This window comes from Eptesicus fuscus, chromosome 15 (genome assembly GCF_027574615.1).
Source record: "Eptesicus fuscus isolate TK198812 chromosome 15, DD_ASM_mEF_20220401, whole genome shotgun sequence".
NCBI classification, from domain to species: Eukaryota; Metazoa; Chordata; class Mammalia; order Chiroptera; family Vespertilionidae; genus Eptesicus; species Eptesicus fuscus.
Window position 1 is genome coordinate 62,630,596 of NC_072487.1, and position 25,574 is coordinate 62,656,169.

A 25,574-nucleotide genomic window follows, 5' to 3' on the forward strand; every position below is an offset into this window, starting at 1 on the left:
AGCCCTGCGTCCCCATTTAAACCGTAAACAATTCGCTTTTCTCATACTGGCTATTTGAAAACGTTGAAGAATTGAGCTGCTGAGGAGGGAAAAAACAGTTTAAAAAACCCTTCTCCGGCCCTAGTCAGTTTGGCTCAGTGGGTAGGGCGCCAGCCTGTGGACTGAAAGGTCCTGGGTTCGATTCAGGTCAAGGGCACATGTCTGGGTTTCGGGCTCAATCCCCAGTAGGGGGTGTGGAGAAGGCAGCCAATCAATGATTCTCTTAACTGAAATCAAACCTGGGACGACCCTTCAGTCCGCAGGCTGATGCTCTATTCACTGAGCCAAACCGGCTAGGGCTGTATGTTTCTTGTTAAACAATCTTTTCCGAAAATTCGAGCTTCCACTACAGTAAACTTGTACTATTACTCTTCCCCCAAAAGCTGACCTCTACTTCTGAAGTCCCGTGGCCAAGCTATAAAGAGGGGAGACGATCACTGTTCCATCACCATCTTAGCCCTTCTCTGCCGTGGCGCCCTCAGACATCCGCTGCTGTTTCAGAGTCAGCTGGTCAGACTGCGGCCTCTCCAGGAGGACTCTGGCCGAGTGTCCACCCACCACTCACTTCCAAGCCAGGGCATCCCAGCTACATCAAGTCCTAAACATGACCCAAAGGCATCACCTCTGTCTACGACCAAGTCAGTTTGCCAAATACCAATTGTCTGTAGCATCACCCCACGGTTTTCAACCTCAAGAGGGAGCATTTTTATAGCACTTCACAGTTTACAAAGTGCCCCATTCCTTGCTAGGATCTAAGTGTGGCGACTCACATTTAGATGGTATAAATGCCTTCTATAATTTTTCCCCATTTGCGTAAGGCCATTTGGTTCTTTAAAAGCACCAGTGTGAAGAGGGCAGGATAAGGAGGAGAAAGTGCATGTTTTAGAACCAGACTTTTTTGCTATGAGGTCTTGGACTAATGGCTTAACCTCTCTGAGCTTCATGGAGGGAAGGCAGGGGAGGGTGGGTGAGTGGGTGGGAAGTAATCAACCAAGAACCTTGTATGCATATACTGTATGTATGGCCCTTGGCCACAGACATTGGGGCGGTGAGGGCCTGGGGGGGGGGGGGGAGGGAGAGGATCAATGAAGGAAATAAGGGGACATATGTAATACTTTCAACAGTAAAGAATTAATTAAAAAATTCTTTTAAATCAACGCAATACACGGTAAAAACAAAAAAGTAAGTAAATCTGAGTTTTCTGCAAAAGGGAATCTAGAATTTAAAAAGAAAGCGGGGAGAAAGTGTAAGAAATCAGTCAGGCCTGGCAAGCATTGATCAAGGCCCCTTTGCGGGTCACTAATTGTCTAGTGAGCAGATGCAGTATCATCCTATCTCTGGGTGGTGGGGGTCAGGGGGGACTTTGCAGACGGTGGGAAATTTTTCTGGGGAGATACCCAGGAGAGAGAGGGAGGCATCTCAGGAATTTCAGAGTTGAATTAATTTAGTTCATGCTTGGAGGGTGAGGTCAGCCAGAAAGCACCTCATCTAGGCGGTACCTTGGAACCTGGGGAGTGAAGAGTCCTGAGACTTGGTGGAGGCCAGCCAGGTCTGGAGTGGAGGTGCAGAGTGGTTGAACCCCTCTGGGGTGGAGGAGGCAACGGAAGGCAGTGGAGAATAGAGAAGAGACAGTGAGGAGTCAGGTGATGATCGGTGTTTAGCAAGCAGGCCCTCCAAGGTCAGGGGGCACCTCTCCCTGTGGGGCCCCACAGTACATCGCTCAGAACCTTTTGTAGGCCTCTCCCAGCAGCACAGCCATCACTGGAGAGTGTTAGAAATGAAGGACCAGGGGCCTACGCCAGACCTACTGAGTCACAATTTGCAGATCCTTGGGAGATTCAGAAACACATTAAAATGTGAGGCACATTGCCCTGGCCATGTGGTTCAGTTGGTTGAGCATCATCCTGTGCATGGGAAGGTTGCCGGTTCGATTCCGGTCAGGGCATATGCAGGGGGCATGCAGGAGGCAACTAATAGATGTTTTCTCTCACACTGTTCTCTCTCTCTCTCTCTCTCTCTCTCTCTCTCTGTCCTTTCCCTTCCTGTCTCTCTAAAAATATCAATAAAGCCCGGCTCAGTGGTTGAATGTCGACCTATGAAGGCCACCATTAGATTCCCGGTCAGGACACAGGCCTGAGTTTCAGGCTCAGTCCCCAGGGTGGGACGTGCAGGAGGCAGCCGATCAATGATGCTCTCTCATCACTAATGTTCTCTCTCTCTCCCTCTCCCTTTTTCTCTGAAATCAATAAAAAATGTATTTAAAAAAATAAAAGAAATATTTTAAAGTGAGAAACAACAGTTTAGGAGAAATATCCCCTATATATGCTCCTTGACTCATCCTGATTACATCTGTCTTCAGACTCATAACAACTTCCCAAGGACTGGCACCAGGAAGGAGAGATTCCAGAAGGGAGTGGGCACCTGCTTTATGTGGCATCTCAATTTGTTTTATTAACAAGACCACAATCCCTTATGAAAAACCCTCAGACCCAGGTGGGCTTTAGCGTTTTTCATATTTTGGGAAGGTAATTTGTATGCACCGTATTTAAGTAACTCTCCCAGTGGGACCTGGGGCAGCACCCTGCAATCAAATGCATGACTATTCTGCAATTTATTATAAATATTAACACCAAAAAGAGTCAACACCATAAGGTCAGGTCAAATTTGGCACCAAATTCAATAAAAAAAACTTTGCAGAGTGTGAGGATTTTAGAATTGTTAAGGATTAGGAACTATTTTATTATTTTATTTCTAAAATGTGTCAATTGAATTGTTAGAAACAGTGATAGGATACTATTTCCCAGCACTTGTTCACCTCAGACTGAGCAGGAACTACAAGATCAAGATATTCTTGTAGCCCATCTCTTCAAGCCCATCACACCTGGCATGGTTATTCCCACATCAACTCAAGGGGTTCTATGAGGAGCAATTGGATTTTGGTGAAATCAAGAACTGATCCCAGCTAACATCGACACAAAATGTCTGGGCTGAGGCTGGAACCCAGGGCCGCCACCTCCTGCTCCCACACTTGCCTTCCCTGCCTTCTCCTCCCCTCTGGATCCCCATGCTGAGTCAGCAGAGGACAGGCTGCAGCTGAAGGCTGAAGGAGGAAGGGCTTCGTGCACGTGCCACGTGGTTTAGAAACAGGAAGCTGCAATTGGACATCTCCTTCTCCAGATGGGCTGTGAATGAAGCATCTCGTCTTTCAACCCCTTAGACTTTCAACCACGTCAAGGTGGCAGTAATCGACCCTCAGAAGGTCCTTGGTGTGAGTTGGTTCAGGCACAACCAGGGGAATCCTCACTCTTATCCGGAAGCCTTTCTCCACGTGAGCTCTGCCAGGAAGAGTGGCAAAGTGTTGCCTGAAGGCTGTTTGTACAAGGGGGGTCCAGGGCGTTTCTTGGAAGATCTCAGTGGCCGTCTCCACATGCCAGGAGAGAAAGCACAGGAGAGATGGACTCTATCTGTGCTCTTGTGATGCTCAGTGGGCAACTCTGGCAAAGGGCCCTTTCCCGGGGCTCCTAGAGGGTTAAAACCAGGAAGCCAGAGAGCTCCCTCCTCTCTGGGTCTGCAAGGTCTCCTTTCTGCTCCTCCCGGGGCCTCTCTCTCACTCTTCTCTATGGCCTCTCTCTCCCTTCTGTGCTCCTCTCTATATATCTGTATAGTTTCCCTTCTCTTGTGGGAGTTTGTTATTTAACTTCTATTGTAATACATGTCCAATATAGAAAAATTAGGAGACTCAGATGTATATAATAATTACTGACACAGGAGCGATGGTAGGCACCATTCTAAGGGTTCTACGTGAATTTTATCCCTAATGACAACTCAACTATATGGGTAGATGCAATCATCATCATCATCTCCATTTTATTTTGTTTTTTAATCCTCACCTGAGGATATTTTCCATTGATTTTTAGAGAGAGTGGAAGAGAGAGGGAAAGACAGAGAGAAATATCAATGTGAGAGAAACACATGGATTGGTTGCCTCCTGCACAAGCCCTGACCAGGGCCTGGGCCAGGGAGGAGCCTGCCACAGAGGTATGTGCCCTTGACCGGAATCGAACCCAGGACCCTTCAGTCTGCAGGCCGACGCTCTATCCACTGAGCCAAACTGGCTAGGACTTCACCTCCATTTTACAGATAAGGACACTAAGACACAGAAAGATTAAGTCACTTGCCCAAGATCACAGGGCTAGGACGTGGCAGCCTGGGATTTGAATCAGGCAGCGTGGTGCCAGAGAAAATCCTACACTGGGAGATAACCACTGACACATTTGGGAAACAGCTGTCCAGTCTTTTATAAGTGTAGTATTTTAAATATAAATTTTTTCATAAATTATTAAATATGTCATACTCTGTGCTATTTTGTAGCCTTTTTTTCATTTACCTTTCTACATCATAAAATAGTCTTCTACAACCTTTTTTCAAAATGAAAGTTTTCTATGCAGCATACCTGAAACTAATATAATATTGAATGTCAACTATAATGGACACTTCTAAAATGCTTTTTAAATGAAAGTCTTGCCTTTTTATTGTAAAAGTGATAAAGGAAATAAATGTTGCATGTGCTTATAAAGCATCTTGGAAAAGATACACTAGGTGCTGGCAACACTGGTTACCTCTGGAGGGAGCCAGATGGAAGGCAGACATGGATAAGAGGGAGACTTGATTGTATAACCTTTTGTACTTTTGGTTGTGACTATGTGAATGCATTATCTATTTCAAAAATATGTAAGTTTTAAAAAATGAAACATTAATCCTCATTGCAAAAAAATACAGAAATGCATAGAGTAGATAAATTGATCTTTAAAGTTAATACCCAGAGATAACACTGTTAACACTTTTTGCTCTATTTCTTCCAGACCTTTATCTATGAATGTATAGATGTATGTGCAGACATATTTTTACCAAAATGGGACGATGCTGCACGGTGCTGTTTTGTTACCTGTGTTTTTCACGTAGGGTGAATTAAGGACAACATTCTGTGCAGCCTCATGCTGCAGGGTTACCAGTCATGTGAAGTTGGCCAGTTTGCAAAAGGCTATTTCTGGATGGACTGAGAGTGTCCAGCATGTGGGACATGCAGTGCTAGCTGACACCAATCTCCAACCATCCCAAATCTGGGCTTTTAATTTAATGTAATTTTTAACTTTTATTTTTTAATCCTCACCAGAGCATATGTTTTTATTGATTTTAGAGAGAGAGGAAGGGAGAGAAAGAAACATCAGTGTGAGAGAGAAAGATTGAGCGGTCGACTTCCGGTACACGCCCCGACTGGGGATCGAACCCGCAACCTAGGAATGTGCCCTAGCCAGGAATCCAACCAACAACTTTTTGGTGTATGGGGACGATGCTCCAACCAACTGAGTCACTCGACTAGGGCAAATCTGGACTTTTTAATTTGTTGCGTAAAGACCTTGACCAAGCAGGATGCTGTGTTCCAGACCCTGGGGAGAGAACATCTGGGAATGGATTAAACTTTCCTCCTGTCCGTGATGTTTAATCTATGTTACTTATTCCATAGCTACAAATACCTCCTAGCTGCCCCCTCCCCTCAGCTCTCACATTCACCGCCACCAGGACAATGCCATTGGAAGTAGAGGGTTTGGTGGGAAGAACCAGTCTGCATGTCCCAAGACCTGGGCTCCCATCTGGGCTCTGCCACATGCTGTGTGACCCTTGGCAAGTCACTTGCCTCTCTGTAGGAGTAATATTCCCCAGGCTGCCTATTTTACGGTGTTATTGTATTGGAAGACTCAGATGAAATTATGGTTGTGAAAGTAGTATTAGCACTGTGTACACATGTTTGTACTGTTAAATTCCGCCCATTTAACCTGAAGTGTCAGGAAGAAAGGTAGGCATCAAAACCAGTGGGTCCAGCTTCTTTCTAACATTGGCTCCTGAAACTACTAGCACTTCCCTAGTCATCTTCAACGTCTATGCGCTCATCTTTAAAACGGAGGGTCGCAAAGTGTTGAGAGCACAGAGTGTTGGCAAGGAGCAACTGGAACTCTGCTAACTCTCCTGCACGGTGGGTGGAATATGAAGTGGAACAGCCTTTTTGGAAAAGAGGTGGTATCTGCTGAAGCTGATAATGCAAGTTACACGGTAGCCCAGAAAGGCCTCCGCTGATTAAATAACGAACACAAATGCAGGCCTGTCCACCAAATGACATATCATTAGAATGTCCACAGCAGCCCTGTTTGTAAGAGCCCCAAACCAGAAGGTGGCCCATCAGCAGTGAGACGGATAAATTACAATATCGCCCCACATTAGAATACTGTACAGCGACGGGAAGGAATAATATTCCACTGTGCGCAACAGTATGAACCAATCTCACAAGCCTGCTGAGCCAGAGACGCCTGACCAAAATAAGGTCATATGGCTGCTTCACCTGAATCTATTGCTGTGGAACAAACTACCCGAAAACTTAGTGTCTCAAAACAATGTCTTATTATTTTTCATGATTGTGTGGAATAGCTGTGGTTTTTCTGACGCCATCTGAATTTGGCTGCGGATTTGGTGGGGTTGGAAGGTCCCAGGCGACCTCATTCCCGTATCTGGTGGTGCTTGGTTCTTCTCCCATGGCCTCGGCCACCTTCCTGACAGATCTCAGAGCAGCACTCCGAGTCGGTGGAAGTGAAGCTGCTGGGCCTCTGAAGCCGCAGCCGCACAAGCTGCACAGCGTTCGTTTTCCTGTCAGTCAAACCAAGTCAAAAGACCAGTGCAGGTTCGAGGGGTGGGAAATAGGTCCTACCCACTGAGGAGATAAACTCACATTGAAAGGGTCAGACACACAGGGATGGGAAAATCTGTGGCCACACTTGCCATCTACTACAATACAGTCTGATTCCATTTCTATAAAGTAGAACCAGTTTGTTGTTACAAATCCCTTATCAGATGGGCCTGGAGGGTGGTAGAGGGAGGCCATTGAGGTTCCTGGATACATTATGCTTCTTCATCTAGGTACTGGTTACTAGTGTTCAGTTTATAAAAAATTAAGATGTCTGAAATGGTTTATGATTGTATACCTGAATTAAAAGTTAAAAATATATATGTGCAATGGCTTAAAAAGAATAAAGTTCATTTCTCTTCCAAGTCACAGTCCAGCTGGTCAGATTGTTGGAGAAGCTCAGCTCCTTGAGGTGATTTGGGGGCTCAGGTTCCTTCTTTTTTGCTAGTTCAACATCTTGTCCTCACCCAAATAGTTGAGCTGTTACTGGCAGTCTGCATTCTAGCTAGTGGACAAATATGTTTCTTTCAAGCAAATAAGGTGGAAGTTACACACATCACTTCCACTCACCACCCGCTGACAAGAACTTATTCTCATGGCCACACCTAGCTAGGAATGTAGTCTGAGCTGGGCAGCCTGTACCCAGAAGTGTCAATTTCAGGAAACAACTAGTAGTCTGTGCATTTTTTATGATGAAGCTGTTCTTTAATAATTATGTTTTCAAAGGTTACTCGGAAATAGCTAAGCTTCCTTTTCTCAGTGTTAAAAACACCAAGTGACCTGAGTTTTATTCTTGTATTTCCTGTGTCAAAATGAAGGCCAATAATAATCACCACTCCTTTCCTTAGATATATAAATATACTTAAATGATAAATATGTAAGCAAAGACACAAATGTATTTAAATCTGACTACAGAACTGGTCAGATTCCAAGAGCTTTCCTGGAAAAGGGTCAACTGTCTTTGAAAAATTCCTTACTATGATTTTCGAGGGGCAGCCTCTGAAGTGAAGTGTCGAGTGAATGAATGAATACATTTCAGCAGCCGGTATAATGGGTGTTGAGAGTACCTGTTTAGCACATATAACACTGAATTTTTTTATAAAAACATTTACATTTATTCATCTATTTTCTACTTAAAATGCGCAGATAAGGAATGTATACATCAAGCACAGGTATAGTTTAGGGAAACCATTTTGTCGGTAACAGAACCCTCTAATCCATCAGAGGCCCACGATTTCCTCACAAGTGTGTTCCCTCTCACAGCAGCCTGTTTCCCTTCCCTGGGACCCGCTCCCAATCCACTCCCTTGGGTTTTCTGATTTACTGCTTGTCTTCCTTCTAGAAGAAAGGGTCAACTGTAGCACTGAGAGGTGCTCTAGAACTTTCCTTGAGACATGTGTCTATTGCTCCTAGGCATCTCGCCAGGAAGATCTCTTGGGAGCCAAAAAGTTAATAACTGGTCTAGAAAGTACACAATGTCATGGTCTGTCCATTTCTAAAGCGAACTTTATGACATCAGGCAAAGGCAAAGGGAAAGAGAGGAAAGTAATCTGGCTTTGAGTCAGGCTGACCCAGGTTCAAATTTAAGTTCATCCCCTTCCTACTTATGTGTAACCTTAGGCAAAGGACTAGATCTCCCTGAGCCTCAGCTTCCTCATCTGTGAAATGGGAATAACAATAAGAATCAGAGAGAATAAATCTATAGGTGCTCAATGAAGCAGTTTCCATGCTCACTATCCCTTTGTGTTTCCAGAGTGCCAAGGGCCATAACTTAAGGAATCAAAGGGGAAGCTGAACAATGACTAAAGTCTTAGAAAATAAGATCTAAGGAGAATAGATGACTGGTAAATGTGTGGAAAAGAGAGCATTTGGTCTGGACAGAGGGCAATAAATACCAATGGTTACCATTTATAAGCACCTGGTACCTTGCTTGGCATTAATATAGTTCTATTCAGTCCTCAGAACAGCCCCGTGAGGGACCTATGATTATGGCCCCATATAACAAGTGAGGATTACATAACTTGCCCAAGATCCAGCTAAATGGAGAATTGGAGAGTCAAATTCAGGCTTGACACTTTGCAGTAGCTTAAGATTCTCCTGCCCAGACAGTGGAGACAGCTTGAGGGAGCTGGACTTACAGAGGAGCAGGAGGGAGACGGGAAGATGCTCGTCAGCCACGGGCATCAGGGGCTGGCAGGGGCCACAGAGCAAATGCAAAATCTTTCTTTCTTCAGAAAGGGAATCCCCCTGTGGCAGCTGCCTCAGGCATGGGCTTACCTGAAGGCAGGAGGAACTCTATTTTCCCTGGAGGAAAGTGGGCTTGATCTCCAGGTGGGACTGATCTCCTGGGGGCCACACAGGCAGATCTGAGCACCCTGCCCTCCTCGCTGCGGGGGCTCAGTGGGAGCACACAGTCGAGTCCATGCCTCTACTTTATCCTGTAAGTTCTATTGTCATTGCAGATATTCCCCTTGCCTCATTCTGGCCATTCTCTGGAAAGAGTTTACATAAAACAATGAAAGTATTAAAATGTACAAATAAAAATGAATCTCGCAACCTCTCCATTTTCTTATCCACAGACCCAGTTTGGTAACTCCTATAATTCTGACAAGGTCCTTGGGGTTGTCGGCCTCTTCAAGCCATCTCAGGTCTGATTTTCATGTAACCTCGCACTGGTCTAGCAGGGACCTGCCACCCTCTCTTGTACTATTTTGAGTAGAAGCCAAGGTTTGTGCTCTCTTGCTGAGTCTCATGTCTGCAATCTATTTCCTCTATGGAGACGCACTATCCTTTCCCATGTGGATAATTTTGAGGCAAGCAAAGCAGAGTGTCTCTCCCCCTTGCTTTTCTTTCTTTTGTGGAGACATGGAACAGGTCAGGTCAGCAGACTCAGAGCCTGTGTCTTGAATCTCATAGAGGCCTATGACAGAGACCTAACAGGTCACCATTTGAGTCATAAATATTTTTTCTGAAGAGCAGTCCCAAGAGTTCACTAAAACTTGCATTTGGATTTAACATAGATTGAGAACCTTATGTTTAATCCATGTCTCCAAACTCTGTACCTGATTTTGAACCACTGGCTTCAAATTGACTTCTAACACTGATATACCTTCTCAGTGAACCTAAACGAAGAACACCAACCCCACTTTGCCCTCCCCTGAAGATAACATGGAAAGACAAAGCCACACTGAGAAAGGAGAGGCCATGGCTTGATTTTGTCCAGCAAACTTCTCTTGGCCTCAGAATACTGCCACTTCCCGCAGTTCCAGCCCTGGGCTGTGGTCCATTCGGAGCAAGTGAATTCCTCTGTGGAAACTTGCACATAACAAGGAGATGGTGTCGCCAATGGCCAGGGAAGTCAGAGGTCCTGATCCATCCAGAGACAAGGTGAACAGGCAGGCTGGGGGAGGAAGTGGGAAACCAGCCACTTAGGCCAAGAGTGCAATATCATGAAATGCAGTGTCTTTGTAAGAATTCCACGTAATTAAGGCATGTGCTATGTGTCTCTGACCCACACAACAGAGGCAACCCCATGCTTTAGAGCAGCGGTTCTCAACCTTTCTAATGCCGTGACCCTTTAATACAGTTCCTCATGTTGTGGTGACCCCCAACCATATACTTATTTTCGTTGCTACTTCATAACTGTAATTTTGCTACTGTGAATGAATCGTAATACAAATATCTGTGTTTTCCGATGGTCTTAGGCTCTACAGCAGCGGTTCTCAACCTGTCTGTCGCAACCCACAGGTTGAGAACCGCTAGCAGGGTCGCCTAAGACCATCAAAAAACACAGATATTTACATTACAATTCATAATAGCAAAATTACAGTTATGAAGTAGCAACGAAAATAATTTTATGGTTGGGGGTCACCCCAACATGAGGAACTGTATTAAAGGGTCACGGCACTAGAAAGGTTGAGAACCACTGCTTTAGAGGAACATGCACTAGCAGGGAAGTCAGTCAATCCCAAGACTTCAACTACTGAGAATGGCACACAAACCAACAGGATGGCTATATACCACTGAGAAGTGTGTTCAGACACGTGGGGCCTCACTGGCAAGGTCATGTTAAAAAGTTGCCCTCAGCCCTGGCTGGGTAGCTCATTTGGTTAGAGTGTTGTCCCGATATGCCAAGGTTGCGGGTTCGATCCCAAATCAGAGCACATATGAGAAGCAACCAATGAATATATAAATAAATGCAACCAGAAATCAATGCTTCTCCCTTCCTCTCTCTTTCTGTTTGGAAAAAAAAAAATGCCTTCAGTTACCTGCCCTGAGAACAAAGCAGGGTCAGGACGAAGGAAACAGACAGGGACACTGGTTTTCAGTTAGAGGCTTCCCAGGCTCTCTCTCCCTTCAAGACAACAGTTAATGGGATAATGGGGCGGTCTGGGGCTTCCAGAGGAGCCCGTCTCCCTCCACCTGCATTTCAAAGCCTTCTCACACATCTGGTGGGCAGGGCAGCACTTCAGGGCTTGTTCCCCCTGGTCTCAGGTTTATGATAATGAAGCTAATAAGCTGTTTCTCCCACATGGGAGAAGGCAACTCCAGGGGAGGGTACAGGGGGCTGGCCTTACTATGTAAGATTAGCTTGTGTGCCCCTTGACCCGACCTCACCTCTTTCTCTGAGGGAGCTACCCCATCCTCCTTTGATGGGACCTAAATTTCTGGAAGATTACTGTAGGAGGGACTTGGTTTGAGGTTTTCTAAAGTATTGCTATTCTTGTGTTTAGCAGACCCCTGTGTCCAGGACAAAATAGCATGTAGGCAGCAGGGTGGAAGGGAACACAAGCTTTATTCATAGCATTTGCCAAATCTTGTGGCATAAATACTCCCACCATGACCGTATTAAATATTCCTGAATCCTTAACAATCAGCCATTAGGAGCTGGATCAGCACACCACCTCATCGACAACTCCAGGGAGCTGTGTTCCCTAAAACAGTTTTCTCTGGTGCTTTAAAGTGTCATGACGATTTCAAAACCTTAGCTGCAGAGTCAAAACAGGGCACAGTCTTTCTGAAACTATCTTTACTCCACCTCACCCCACCAAGAGCTGAGGCTCTCATTTTAGTCCTTGAAAAAATAAATTTTAAATGGCAATTTCTGTTCTCTTTTCCAGACATTTTGAGCAACACAAGTTAAAACCTGATGAGGAATTTTAAATAGAAAGAATATAAGAGCCAAATATATCTGAGCTCTTAGGAATGAGTCTGTACAATATGATAGAAACAGCTACGATGGCCTCTAGCAGAGGCTGAACAGAGATTCTGGTATCTGGTGTCATGTCTTAACCACCAGATGGGCTGAACAGTGGCAGGACATGCGTGGCGTGCTGAGAAATGGAAATAATGTTTTCAGGAAGCCTTTGAGACTTCCCGTATCTTTAAGAAGCACTAATAGTAGGTTCCTTACCTCCAGTATCTTGGTTCCAAATCTTCACCTTGCAGTCGTGTGATGAGGTAGCGATTACGGGCATCAAGGCCAATGCTCTTGGTAGAAACACACAGGATGCCACAGTCTGGAAATGCCCCTTATACTCACATATTCTGTTCCGCGTCTGTCTTAGGTCCCACAACTGCAAAGTAATGATATAGGCTACCTCAGATATATACATTTCCCCAGCTTCATTCATTGATATCTATCGCCTCCTTCTCATGACCCACCTGTTGCCTCCACTTGCCTACCTACTTCTGTAGCTACCCTTACCTTCATCCATCCCATCCACAACACAGCCAACCATCCATCCACCCAGTGATTATTTTAAGCACCAACTTTGTCTCAAACAACCCTGGTGAAGAATGCCTGAAGGGTGGTTGCCTTCCTCATTAACACACTGGTTAGGAAAGCGAAGCTCCACGTCCTACAGCATGAGGTAGTAAGAGGTTACTGATTTTCTATGACAGTTCAAGAGCTACCTTATATCAGCCTCTTGGTATCTGTGGGTCTTGTGGGGACCCCACAGTTAGGAGCACCTTCTCATAAGTACATGCAGGCACAGACCTGATTTAATGCACAGTCACTAAACCTTGTCTACAACAAGTGAGGCACCAGTCCTGCCAGTCCCATTCTTTGCTGATACAGATCAGACCACACCTGGAGAATAAAGTTCAGGTAAGAGAGCAAACTGAATTGTGCCCAAAAAATAATGAGATCACTGGACACCATGTCCTCTGAGGAACAGTTGTAGGAGCTGGAAATGCTTAGCTTGAAGAAGAGATGCTACATCAACAGCCTGGGATTTAAAACCTTGACCTAACACTTTCCAGAGGTGTGGTCTTGTACAACTTGCCATGTCTCTATTTCCTCATCTGTAAAATGGAAATTATACCACTACTTGACTCATGTGGTTGTTAAAGTTTTTTAAAAAAATATATTTTTATTGATTTCAGAGAGGAAGGGAGAGAGAGAGAGAGAGAAAGAGAGAGAGAGAGAGAGAGAGAGAGAGAGAGACAGAAAATCAGTGATGAGAGGGAATCATTGATTGGCTACCTTCTGCATGCCCCCAACTGAGGATCGAGCCCACAACCCGGGCATGTGTTCTTGATTGGAGTCAAATACAGGACCCTTCGGTCACAGGCCGGCGCTCTATCCACTGAGCCAAACCGGCTAGGGCTTTCGTGGTTGTTTTAAGGATTAAATGGGATCATACATGTAATGTGCTCAGCCCAATGCGTAGGCCATAAAAAATGTTTGATAAAATGGGAGCTGTAATTGTTCTATTTAGATACTAGATGACCCCTTTAACTGGTATTCTACTATTGGGAATCCAAGGTGCTTTGGAAATTAATTGAAAGGAAAGCTATATGGTTAAGGGATGGGGTGGGCCCATGATCAACACTGGAACTCCAACTTCCTAAAGAGCTTGAACCTCTTTTACTGTGACCACAAGTACAATGAAAACACTTAGTTCTTCACATAGTCCTTCTCCTTTCTAAGCTCTGCTGGGAGGACGGACATTAGCAGGTCGGTTCTAGGATATAGCCTTCTTGACTCTCATCCCATTTCTCTTTCCCAAACCAATTCAGAAAGCCCTAGGCCAGTGGTCGGCAAACTCATTAGTCAACAGAGCCAAATATCAACAGTACAATGATTGAAATTTCTTTTGAGAGCCAAATTTTTTAAACTTAACCCTTAGCACTCGCTTGCTTTTTCTCGATTCCTTTATTCTACTCGGGATTTGATTTTTTAAATACCCCAGATTTTTACAAAGCGCGGCAGTAGAATAAAAAACTGGAGTTTCTTTTCATACAAACTTATTTATTTGGATTTTTTAATATTTCAAATTATTGATACATTCAATAACCGTCACACTCGACATTCGAGTGCAAAAGGTTAAACTTCTTCTAACGCCACTTCTTCAAAATAGACTTGCCCAGGCCGTGGTATTCTGTGGAAGAGTCACATTCAAAGGGCCAAAGAGCCACATGTGGCTCGCGAGCTGCAGTTTGCCGACCACGGCCCTAGGCTAATGGGCATTTCTTGAAAGAAGTATTTGGAATGCAAAGGATCACTTACAGTCTGCACTCGGAATAGGCCTGAGCCATTAGCAGACCTGCTGTGTGGCCCAGCACAGGCATGAGGCCAGAGCAAGTTATTTGGTCATCAACAACCAGACACCTGCACCCGACATGACCCCTCACCGTGGCTTCACAGCCTTCTCCTCCGAAGCCATTGCTGCAGGAGAGACACCTGCGTCCATCCTCACTGACCTCGCAGTGCGTCTGAATGTGTTGCTTTGCAGGAAATATATGAGCCACCTGGAGCCCCCGACTGTCCCATAATCTGAAAGAAATTATAGCAAAAATGACTTTATAGTAAATGTGTCTGAAATATACCATAATCACCTGCAATCATAAAAGCCTTGGCTCTTTGCTGCTTTGGCCAGTCAGAATGGAGTCATAATATACCTAAAAATAGCAGCTTGAACCAGATCAATCTCGGAGACTCCAAGCTGGCAGGAAATAACAAAATGACATCTGAGTTCTTTCTATTTTGAGATCTAGTTAATAGAAATTTAGACCAAGCATCTTAATTATATAAGTTAATTTGGTCTTTGGGGATGCTGCCTTCAATGAAAAGAAGGTATTTCTGTCCCTGTGATTTATAATTTAAAATATATTTTTATTTATTTCAGAGAGGAAGGGAGAGAAAGTGAGACAGAAACATCAATGATAAGAGAGAATCATTGACCGGCTGCCTCCTGCATGCTCCACATTGGGGATCGAGCCTGCAACCTGGGTATGTGCCCTGACCGGGAATCGAACCGTGACCTCCTGGTTCATAGGTCAACACTCAATCACTGAGCCACACTAGCTGAGCTATAATTTTGTTAAAAAGATACTTATGATAGCACAGAGAAGCAATCATCTTTCCAGATTCATAAACAAAAGATCTACAGACTTGGTCAACCTTGGCTATGGGATTCACTGGGGAATATTTTATTTACCTCTTGTCTCATTCCTACCATTTTCTAAGTACAGTTTCAAGTCATGCTCTCTAGTCTAAGAACATTTTACTTCATTTGATTCCCCTGATGGCGATTCTTACTCTGCTTTCCCAGAGAGGGCTTCGCCTGAGGGCTGGGTGATTGGGAATGTGAGGAATCTGAGCAGGGGGAGCAAATACAGCCAGGCAGTTTGAAGGGGTAGGAGGAGCAAGTGACTGATCCTGAGGTCAATCTAACTGTTCACAAAGCTCACACAGCCAGGGCAGATGGAATCAGCTGCTTTGGGTTTTTCCTGGCCTGATTAGCATTCACCCTCTATGATTCTATGGGGCCAGATCAGAGAGGCCTCAGGGCCAGTGAGGGGCAAAGGGGCAGAATGCCCTGACAAGGGCACAGCAATGCAGAGAAGCAGGGTGGGAATGGAGTCGTGTAAGCATGGGAGCCACAAATCTTCACCAGAAACACCGTCACTGCTGCTCAGTGAGCCCACCTGATGGTTTTATCTTCAGAAGTCTGTAGTACATATGGTTCTCTGGGGACCCAACACAGGTGAGTGACCTGGAAGAAGCACAATTTTCAAAATGTCTCCATACCAAGTCATTCCTCTGCTGGAATTCCTGTAAACAGTGCTAAACAGCACCTCTGTACCACTTCTCACGGATGCTGAACTAGGAATTTGACTTGGAGGAAGGGATTTCATGTTTTGCAGATACCCACCAGTCATGCTCTCCTTGCATCTCCTTGGCTATCAGCATCAAGAGTAGCAGCTGGGCCAGTTGTGAGTACCCAAATGCATGCAGGCACTCTTAGGATACCTGAACCCCAAACACCTGGTAAAGAACTAGAACTGCTGGTCTGTGGCAGCCAGGGGAGCAGTCCCTGTTTAAAGCAGGACCACTGAAACCACAGTCCAGGCCACAGAGGGTTGAGGAAGGGTTCTTCTTTCGCTTTATCTCTGCAGCCCTCTGGTGGGCAGGCATGAAAGACTTTTCAAAACAACAAGGTAACAGGATTTTCTTTTTCCCCAGGAACCTCCACAGATACACAAGGCATAGGGCAAGCACATCTTGCCATTGACAGTTGTCTTCCAAATTGGAAAAGATAACTATGACTGACATTTGATGACCACTAAAGGAACATCTACCATGTCGGGTGATATAATTCTCCCCATTTTATAAATGAAGACACTGAGACTCTAAGTAAGTTTCTTAGGATAACACAGCTGAAAAGTGGTGGATTGATGGTTTGAACTCAGGTATGACTGACCCCCAAGGCTGTGGAGTTTATATACCAGTCTGCTACCAGGAAACGCTGGTCTTCATAAACAGAGAAAATTATACAGAAAGCAATGTCATTCCTGTTTCTCTGCATAATGTTACAGATACAGAACACAGAGGATAGCATGACTGTGAGCTCCTGGAGCACAGAGACTGTGTCCTTAGTCACTAACTCTGCTCTAAGCTGTGTCCGGCCCACAGAAAAAATACAATAACTGTGTTTTGAAGGAATAAGTGAGGACACCATTTAAGATTCCAATATAAACTAGTGGAATTGTTCTCTGGAGCAAAAGACCTTAAGGGATCATGTAATCCGATAACCCTGAGAGCCTGGGGTTTGACAGAGAGGTAGGGTTGGGGAGCAATGAGGACCCAAGCCTCTAACGTCGTGGTCACCTGATCTCTCACCCAGGCCCTTTCCCTGATCCCATCCTCCCTTCTGCTGCCCTGCTCCATAGCAAGTTAGAGTTCGTACCAGGTTCCTGGAGACCGAAGCTCTCTCCACACACTGTCCGGTCCCCACGTCCCACAGGAGTAGGGTGTTGTCCCGAGAGCCGGTGCACAGCTGGGATGAGTCTTTGGAAACAACGGCAAGAAGAGGGTCCATGAGACAGACTTGGAGCAGGGCTTTTCAGAAAGTCAAAGGCCCTGGGAAGGGCTCTGCTTTGCCTACCAGGACTCACGGCTAATCCAGTGACCACCATGGCATGGCCCGAGAACTGCTGCCTGGGTTGTGAGGAGCCGTGCAGGTCCCACATCATGACCATCCTGTCCCGAGAGGCGCTGAAGAACTGGTTTGATTTGTGAAGACAGGCTATCTGCTCGAGAAAGAAAGCTTTGGTGTGCTTGTTTGATTGGATTTTAAAGTAGAAAAGGACCTGGGGATAAGAAGGTTACAGCCCGACCTTCTCTCTCAGTCTGGTTCATAATGCACTGCATCTGACAGGAAAATATCCTGTTTCTGCTGTGGGACTGTGGCTGACGCCGAGTTTCATGATGACAGTTAGCACCCTAACTTTGGCCCATTCAGGTGAACTTCAGAGAGGAGAGTTATATAAATTGGCATTCTCTGTCATTTTTGCTGGAAACGCACTCAACTCTGTAAAGCTATTAAACAAAGTAATTTTTATTTAACTATTTTTGGCTTTTTAAAAATTTCTCCAACTAAGTCTAGAGATTGTGTCATTTTTCTAGCTATAGCAAACATACAGGAAGGCTTCAATGCATGTCCGTTGAGTTAGGATCAGCCAGGGAGAGTTACTCTCTTTTTACCACCTGAGCTATTAAGGGCTTAATAACAAAATAAAAATTGTGTCAAATATCCCTGTAGCAATAGCAAAGTGAATGGTTTGCTCTGCTTTTCCTAGAGTAGGACTTCACAGCACCAAATACAAAGCCCTTGCATGTTCCTTTAAGAATATTCAATCACTCTTACCATCTAGAGCGATTAGGTGTTCCTTTATTCAGTTCCAAATCCCCTCCATGATAATAACCACTTGACAGTTTTACCTTGGTGATGTCATGTTCATGTCCTCTGAACCTTCTCACCACGTTTCCGGTTCTCCAGTTATAGGCCACAACTGTCTGCAGAGAGTCATTCGCACAGTTTAGTTTAACTGAATATGTGTTTAACCGAAACAACAAGCCTTTACTTCATCCTCTACCTGACTTCTTCCTCTCTGTCCAGGGACCTGCATCAAACATTAGGGTTCCATTGTGTCCCTCCTCAGGGCCCCTACTTTGAGTTTCTATCTTTCCTCCTGATCTGTCCTGTCTCTCCCCAGCTCCTGGGCCACCCCTCTGAGCCTTACTGATGGGTTTGGGATAACACTCCCTAAGGGGAACTGATTCAGACTGAGGTCTGGTTGTAGACACTGAAGGAGAATTCTACATAGGATTAGATTTTTTTTCCCCTCTAACTATATCGTATTTTTATTTTAGCTTTTTACATTTATCATCTTCTTAATCATTTGTAGGTGTACAGTTCACTAGCGTAAAGTATATTCCCATTTATTGCAAAACAGATTGCACTTTTTTAAATTTCAAAAAACCTCATTCATATCCTGCCTGCCAGAGAGAATCATTGTTAACAATTTCTTTCCATCTTTTTTCCAGGTATATACCTTAATATTTTGTTGTAAGCAACCCCCCCCCGCCCCTCCGCAAAATAGGATTTCAAAAGCATTCTCTGGCCCAGTCTCTGTAGTTCATTGCTAGAGATAAAGAGCATGTTAGCACTTGACCTAAATCTCAGTTTTGTAATCTTCAAAATGGAGATGTTAATCCTTGCCCATCTATCCCTCACAGGTGAGGCTCATATCAATAAAAATTTCATGTCTAAGATAATATATATATTAAGACAAAATGCTGTCAATTAAATTATGATATCAATTTTCAAATGCATACTGATTTCAGAGATTTTAAAATGTGAAAACGTGTGCATTTGAAAGTGAGTGAAATACAGTGTGAAAGTGGGATTTGAAGATTCTGAAAGGCTATTGAAAATGAGAGGCATTATTTACCACAAAAGAATCTACACTTTCTCTACCAGTATCCTAGATGTAAGTGCTATGAGAGATCCACATGTGGGGGAGAGAAAGCAACCAGATTCAAAGTGACAGTGGGAGGAAGCACAACACCAGAGAAGGGAGGAATCACAACACACACCAATGTAGAGATTTTGGCAAAAGAGCAGTATAAAAGAAGAGACTAGAAGGCTCCTTTTGCTGACACATAACTCCTGTGTCTGTGTGTAGGTGTAAAAAAAGGATAGGTTGGAATAATAATATTTGTCATTTATAAAAAGCACATGAGTGGCATAGTGCTAAAGATCTTACCATTTACTCCTCATAACGGTCCTGTGAGGTTGGCATTATTATCCCCATTTAATAGATAATAGACTGAAGCTCAAGAAAATTTAGACTTGCTCAAAGTAAGAGGAAGTGGCAGAGAAAGGATTTAAACCCAGTCTTTCTAATTCTAAAACCACATTTTACACTACCCAACACTGCTGCCAGAAATGAAGAAAACAGTGTTTGCTGCCCAAACATCTTCCCTTCTCTGCGATAAGTGGTTCCTTGGGAAGCACTGCAAATCCCACCTTATCTTTTCCTCCGGAGACACAGAGGTCTGAGTTCAGAGCAGCAACAACAGAGACGGTGTCCACGTGAGCTGGGCTATACTCATGAAAAGCTGTAGTTTGAATTCTCTCTTCTATAATTGCATCGGGCCTGCTAAAGAGAGGGTGGAGAATGAGAGGCCCAATGGTATGCGAGCGCACAGTGGAGCAAGGGGAAGAAGAGTGTGAGTGAAAGCAGCAATTCAGGCCAGACGGAGGAGAAAGGTGGGAAAGGGGACCCACTGACATTGCCAGTACATAGATGCTTAGAGTGACTGAATCTGACAAAGGGAATCCTGACGCCAAGAAGCCAGGAGTCTTGACTCACTCCAGAGATTATTCCAAAGATATAGGGCCCCTCTCTGTGTGGCCGTAGACACTAGCTACCAAGCTAGACTGTTTCTTTCTTTCTTTTAATATATTTTATTGATTTTTTTTACAAAGAGGAAGGGAGAGGGATAGAGAGTTAGAAACATCGATGAGAGAGAAACACTGATCAGCTGCCTCCTGCACACCTCCTATTGGGGATATGCCTGCAACCAAGGTACATGCCCTTGACCGGAATCGAACCTGGAACCCTTCAGTCCACAGGCCAACGCTCTTCCACTGAGCCAAACCGGTTAGGGCTAGACTCTTTCTTATCCAAAAGAAAACTGAGCAAACCGACAGTTCAGAGAAGGTCATCAATACTTGCTCTGGGCCTTCTCTTTCTTCAGTGGAGAATTGTAATGGGCACGATAAAACCTGGGATCCACGGTAGGGCTGTTGTACCTGTATTTATAAGTGCTGTGTTTGAGTTTGCTTTGCAGTTTCCCCATCATGGCACAGAACCTACACAAAATCTTCTGAGGAGGAGCTCGTTTCAGATGGCACCTGAGGGGCAGCATCCCTTGTGGCTGCTGGAAGTTGGAAGTTGTGTTCCCTGTTCAGTAAAAAGAACAATACAGTTCATTTTGTTAGGCACAATGATGGTAGTATCATATAGGGATTCAGAATGAGCACCCCAAGATGTGCTTCTGTGGCGTGTGGATTGTTTTGAGCTAAAGGCAATTTTAGCATCGGGTGCAAGAAAAACTTCTCTATGGCTCCCCTTAACTACCTAGAACTTGAATTAGAGGCCTTGCCCATGATAAGGTATTATCAGCAATAACCTTTTTGACCCACCTATATGTCAAGGCAAACTTTTATTTACTAAACATCTGTTCTTCTTATCATCTTTCAATGACCCTTTGAAGTCCCCAAGGTGTATTACCTCATCCCTAGCTCAGGATGTCTTTTACATCTGATCCCCCTTTATCTCTGAACCTCTGGTGCATGTGGAGTCTCTGACTCCCTCATGTATGTGGGGTTCCCATACATATGTATTAAATTTGGTTATTTTCTCTTTCTAATATGCATGATGTCTTGTGTTATGAGACCAGCCAAAGAACCTTGAGAGTAGAGGAAAATTTGTTCCTCCCCCATAATGGTCATGTAAAAACATATTGTTTTTTTTTTTAAAGGACTAATTAATTGTATGCTTCTGCTTTTCCTCCTTTCCCTGCCTCACTCTTATGGTCATGGGAACACACCCTACAATAAAGCATTAGCAGATAAAAACCAAACAAAACTATTACAAAAGCTCTTTGAAGTCCCCAATAATTTTTAAGAGTGCAAGGGAGTCCTGAGGCCAAAAAGTTTGAGAGCCACTGACCTAGAACTTAAGTAACGCCAATAATGGATGATATACTATATTAGAATAAAAAATTACTGTTTTCCAGATGTACTTGTATTGTCCCCAGTACTAACAAGGCTAGATTTAAAGAGACAGACAGATGCTCATCCATACACTCCTTCAGGAAATACCTCCTAAGCACCTAATTTGTGTAGATCCTATACTGGAGAAGAAAGAGAGATAAAGCAGATGTGGCCCCTGTGGACATGGGCAGGGACTAAAGGTATGTGAGTAGGGGCTAATCTCAGCTCCTCTGTTGTCCTCTGCAGCTAGCTGCTCCCTGAGACACCGAAGGGTAAAGGAAGTAATTGGGAAGGTGTCCTCATCTCTTCTGGGTTTCCGCTAAAAGAAGTTCTAGATGAGTTTTTATGGGCACAATAAGCCTAGTTCTAGGAAGAAGAGTGTACAAGGAGATAGCAGCTAAAACTCACCAAGTATTCCCAATCATCTCATTACCATTAACAAATAGAGTTTTCCAGAAGAATTTAAGCCAACATTTTGAGAAGCTGCCAGGATTGATCTCCTGAAAGGAGTTGGTAACCAGTATAGAAACACAACGCAGTGCAGAGAACAGTGTTTGTGGCATCAAGAGCCCTGAGCTCCAGCCCCAGCTCTAGCTCATCTCACTGTGTGTCCTTAGTTGAGATCCTCCATTCCCCACTCTACGCCTCAGCTTCCCCATCTGTAAAATGTGACTTCAGATTAAACAGGCTTTTTAGAAGACTATCTGCTCCCTAAGAGGAAGGACTCTGTCATATTCATCTTTGTACCTTAAGTGGCTTGCTCAGTGTGATAAAACATTTGTGAACTAGTGAATCTAAGGTCCCTTCCAGTTCAGAACTTCTAGAGTTCTCTATAATAAGCACAAGATGTGCTGACAGGAACCAAAACACTTGTATGCATGCATATAAGCATAACCAATGGACAGAGACAGCAGGGGGGTGAGGGCATGTACGGGAGTGGGTGGGGGGCAAAAGGGGATATGAACACATATATAATACCTTAATCAATAAAAAAAAATCAATTATAAATCAGAGAAAAATTCCAGGATAGCTTGCAAAAAGCTTGGGATGGATCGTTTGTAGATTGGTGGAGGTTGCAGGGCATCCTATCTGCCAGCCTAACCCATTTTTCAACATTGTCATCAAACTAAGGACAGATGCCATTCAGAGATCTAGGTCACTGGAAACTGCAGGTGCTATAAATGGACTGGCTCTGCTTAAACTGATTAGATTCTTAGCTGGTATCTTCTTATACTTCCCACCTGAAGAATATTCATGGAACATTCTAAGGAAAAAAAAAAAACTTTTACATTACCCCAAATCAATAGGATCTTCTTGGTGAACTGCAGTATTCAATGCTTTGTAATGTTTATCCTTTGGAAAATACTTCAGGCAGCCACTTCCTAATCTCTGTAAGTAGTGAAAAGATGCTTAAATTAATCTCTTCTCTGTCTAAGCATATGTTTGTACCAAAAGGATATTTACAAGGTAAATTAAGGACTTCCTTAACTAAAGAGATTGTTAAGTGTAGTTTTCCCTCACAAAGAAAGAGATATTACAAAATTCCAATATTTGGGGGGACAGTATACCATAATATTAATTATATGTTTAAATATGCAAAATAGCATCTATTTAAATGCACCATTAAAGATTTTTATTTTACTCAGTACTTCTGTTCATCAAAAATCTTCAGAGGTGACTGCTTACTTCAGAGCTTAGTGTTTTTGTGAGAAAGGCAATTTCTTCTGTTTAAAATAATACTTTAATAAGTATGGGTCATAGAAGCTTTGATCAAAGAGCTTTTCAAAATCACATAAACCCTTTATTTAAATATCTGGAGAATTATTTACTCAAAATTATAACTAGGTATAATTGACTTCCAGTCCAGTAGCCATGTTAGTAGCTATCATTTACTCTAGTCCAGAAATTCTAGTCCAGAATTTCCATTATAAAAATCTACAAAGAAGAAACCAGTTTTATTGCATTTTAACAACTCCATTCTAAGGATTCAAATAAATAAATTCAAATGATCAAATGACAGTGTCTAATAATTAATAGCAGCACAGACTAGTCAGAACAACATTTGACTGAGTGCACTGGCATCATTTTTAGGACTAGGTCTGGGCAACTTGTTGAACCTAAGTCTCAGTTTCCTATGTGTAAAATGGGACAACTCTACAATTGGGTTTTGTGAAGATTAAAAATAGCACTCAGGAGGTGCCAAGGACTATTTTAAGTGCTTTATACTTATTAGCTCATTTAAACTATTCCACAAGCCTCTGGAGTAGTTACTTTCCTCATTTTGTAGATGAGAAAAGTGAAGCACAAAGATGTTAAATAACTTGCCCAAGTTTACAAATAAATTGCAAATAAGTAGCAGAGCTAAAATTTTAATCTGGTAATCTTGCTCCAGAGGCCTTGCTCTTGACCAGCATACTATACTGCATCTCTACAAAAGGCAGTGCATATAAAGCCCTCAGTTCAACCAGGCAAATGGTTGAGAGTAAATGATGGCTACTAACATGATTGATAGCATTACTGAAAGTAGCGATTTCACCCTTATTACTACTGCCCTTAATACACATATATTAAACATACATAAATATACTCAGAGAGCAGATACAAATGGATATATGAGTCTGGAGGATTTTAAACTGAAGCCAACTTTGTCCTCTGACCAGAGTGATTGGTAACCAGTATAGATTGGATGAGGGCCTTTGTGATCTGAATAGCCAGAAAGCAAAACTAAGGCTAAGAATTTATTACATTATATACCAAGGCAATTTAAAAATCTCAAAACCAAAGTATATGTACTTAGATAATGTCCATGTTGTAAATTTATTGAGTTGACTAACCTAAGAAATTAAAATACTATTCAGTTATCTTCCTGTTTATACTGTGAACATGTAATATGCTTGAGAGAAGGGACAGTGCCTTGTTCATTTTTGTATCTGTGCTGTAAGCATAGCATGGAAGAATGGATGCAAGGCAACTATCTGTCGAATAAATGAATAAATGAATGAATGGCATACTAAGGTGAAGAGTCTGTTTGGCAAGAAGCTTTTTAAGGATCCAACAATCTAAGGGTTCTTTAAAATTGCCCAACAGCAAATCCTTCAGGAAGCAGTTACTCTGCTTAATTCAATTACAGGCCTGGAAAAGATGGCAGAACTTGGGAAAGCCATAAACTCAACATGGCTCTGGATGTCCTTGTTGCCTCCTGATGGACTAAATCTGAATCCCAGCATCCATTTCTGCTCCAATTTGCCTTCCAAAGACCCTGAGATACCCAATGGTCACCCTAAACATAACTCGAAGAACTCTCTTTTAGGTTTCTAGTGCCATATTCCTTGATATACTGCAGCATATATCCAATTATTGTTTTCCACAGAGGATTGTGTCGGGCGGGAGCAGAGCTGGGGAACAGGACCTCATTTCCCTAGACTCTTGGTCCACTGTTTACGTAAATGGTGATTTCCTATCTCCCGCTGTACACATCCAACCTTACACTCTGGGAGACCAAGACAGGGAAACCAAAGCTCAAACACAAAATCACGGTAGAAGCACGTGGGAGGTGGTCTGATTCAACCCTCTAAGAGTACAAACTGAGGAACCCGAGGCCCAGAGAATAAGAGGGTCTTGCCCAGACTCACACAAGAAGTCAGTACTGGGCCAGAATCCCAAGGTTGCCCCAAGCTTTAAGGACAACTGTGTCCAGTTTTTCCTTTCTGGCTATTCAGATCACAAAGGCCCTCATCCAATCCATGTGGACGGCCAAAGCTTATTTTTGATGTGTGCTTGTGGGGAAAGGGGCCTGGGGACGCCCAAGATGGGAATCCAGAGCCACCCAATCCAAGCCCGGCCTTCGGAATTCTCTCCTCGCTTCCTCCAGGTGAGCCTCTGCGGTCGGGAAAACACGGGCTCCCACTTTTCCGCCCACCCGCTGAGCCCCTTCCTACTCCCCTCGGCCTCCATACCCATCGGCCGGCTGCCCAGCCGGGAGGTGAGGCTGGCGGGGGCGCCGAGCCGAGCCGAGCCCGAGAGCTTCTGCAACCTCCGCGCTCCAAGGCCCGTGCCCCCGCCCCTAGCAACGAGGCGCGCGTCGCTAGGGTGGGAGTTCGGCCGAAAAGCCTCCGGGCAGCCTCGCCGGCTACTAAACCGTGGTTCCGCTCTCATTCACATCTCCCAGGAGCCCAGCCGAGAGCACCCCGCCCTGCTTTCTTACCGTAACAATGCGTTGATGA

The 25,574-nt window shown here is 44.0% G+C and overlaps 1 protein-coding gene across 3 annotated transcripts; it reads right to left on the reverse strand.

Moving 5' to 3' along the window:
* Window positions 1-9,789: 9,789 nt before the first annotated feature.
* On the reverse strand, window positions 9,790-25,544 carry WDR31 (WD repeat domain 31). Of its 3 annotated transcripts, none has more exons than XM_054727589.1 (11): window positions 25,308-25,544; window positions 22,646-22,740; window positions 20,386-20,536; window positions 19,597-19,726; window positions 18,006-18,080; window positions 17,170-17,314; window positions 16,972-17,072; window positions 15,710-15,777; window positions 14,414-14,555; window positions 12,186-12,348; window positions 9,790-10,172 (listed from the first exon to the last, which is right to left on the reverse strand). In XM_054727589.1, the coding sequence occupies exons 3-11, from the start codon at window positions 20,499-20,501 to the stop codon at window positions 10,012-10,014; spliced, it is 1,101 nt and encodes a 366-aa protein (XP_054583564.1). In that variant the 5' UTR covers window positions 20,502-20,536; window positions 22,646-22,740; window positions 25,308-25,544; the 3' UTR covers window positions 9,790-10,011. The 3 variants fall into 3 exon arrangements, with proteins under 3 accessions (XP_054583564.1, XP_054583563.1, XP_054583565.1); XM_054727588.1 differs by having other exon boundaries at window positions 19,597-19,729; window positions 25,308-25,542; XM_054727590.1 differs by lacking the exons at window positions 19,597-19,726; window positions 22,646-22,740; window positions 25,308-25,544 and having other exon boundaries at window positions 20,386-20,464.
* Between the last annotated feature and the right edge of the window lie 30 nt (window positions 25,545-25,574).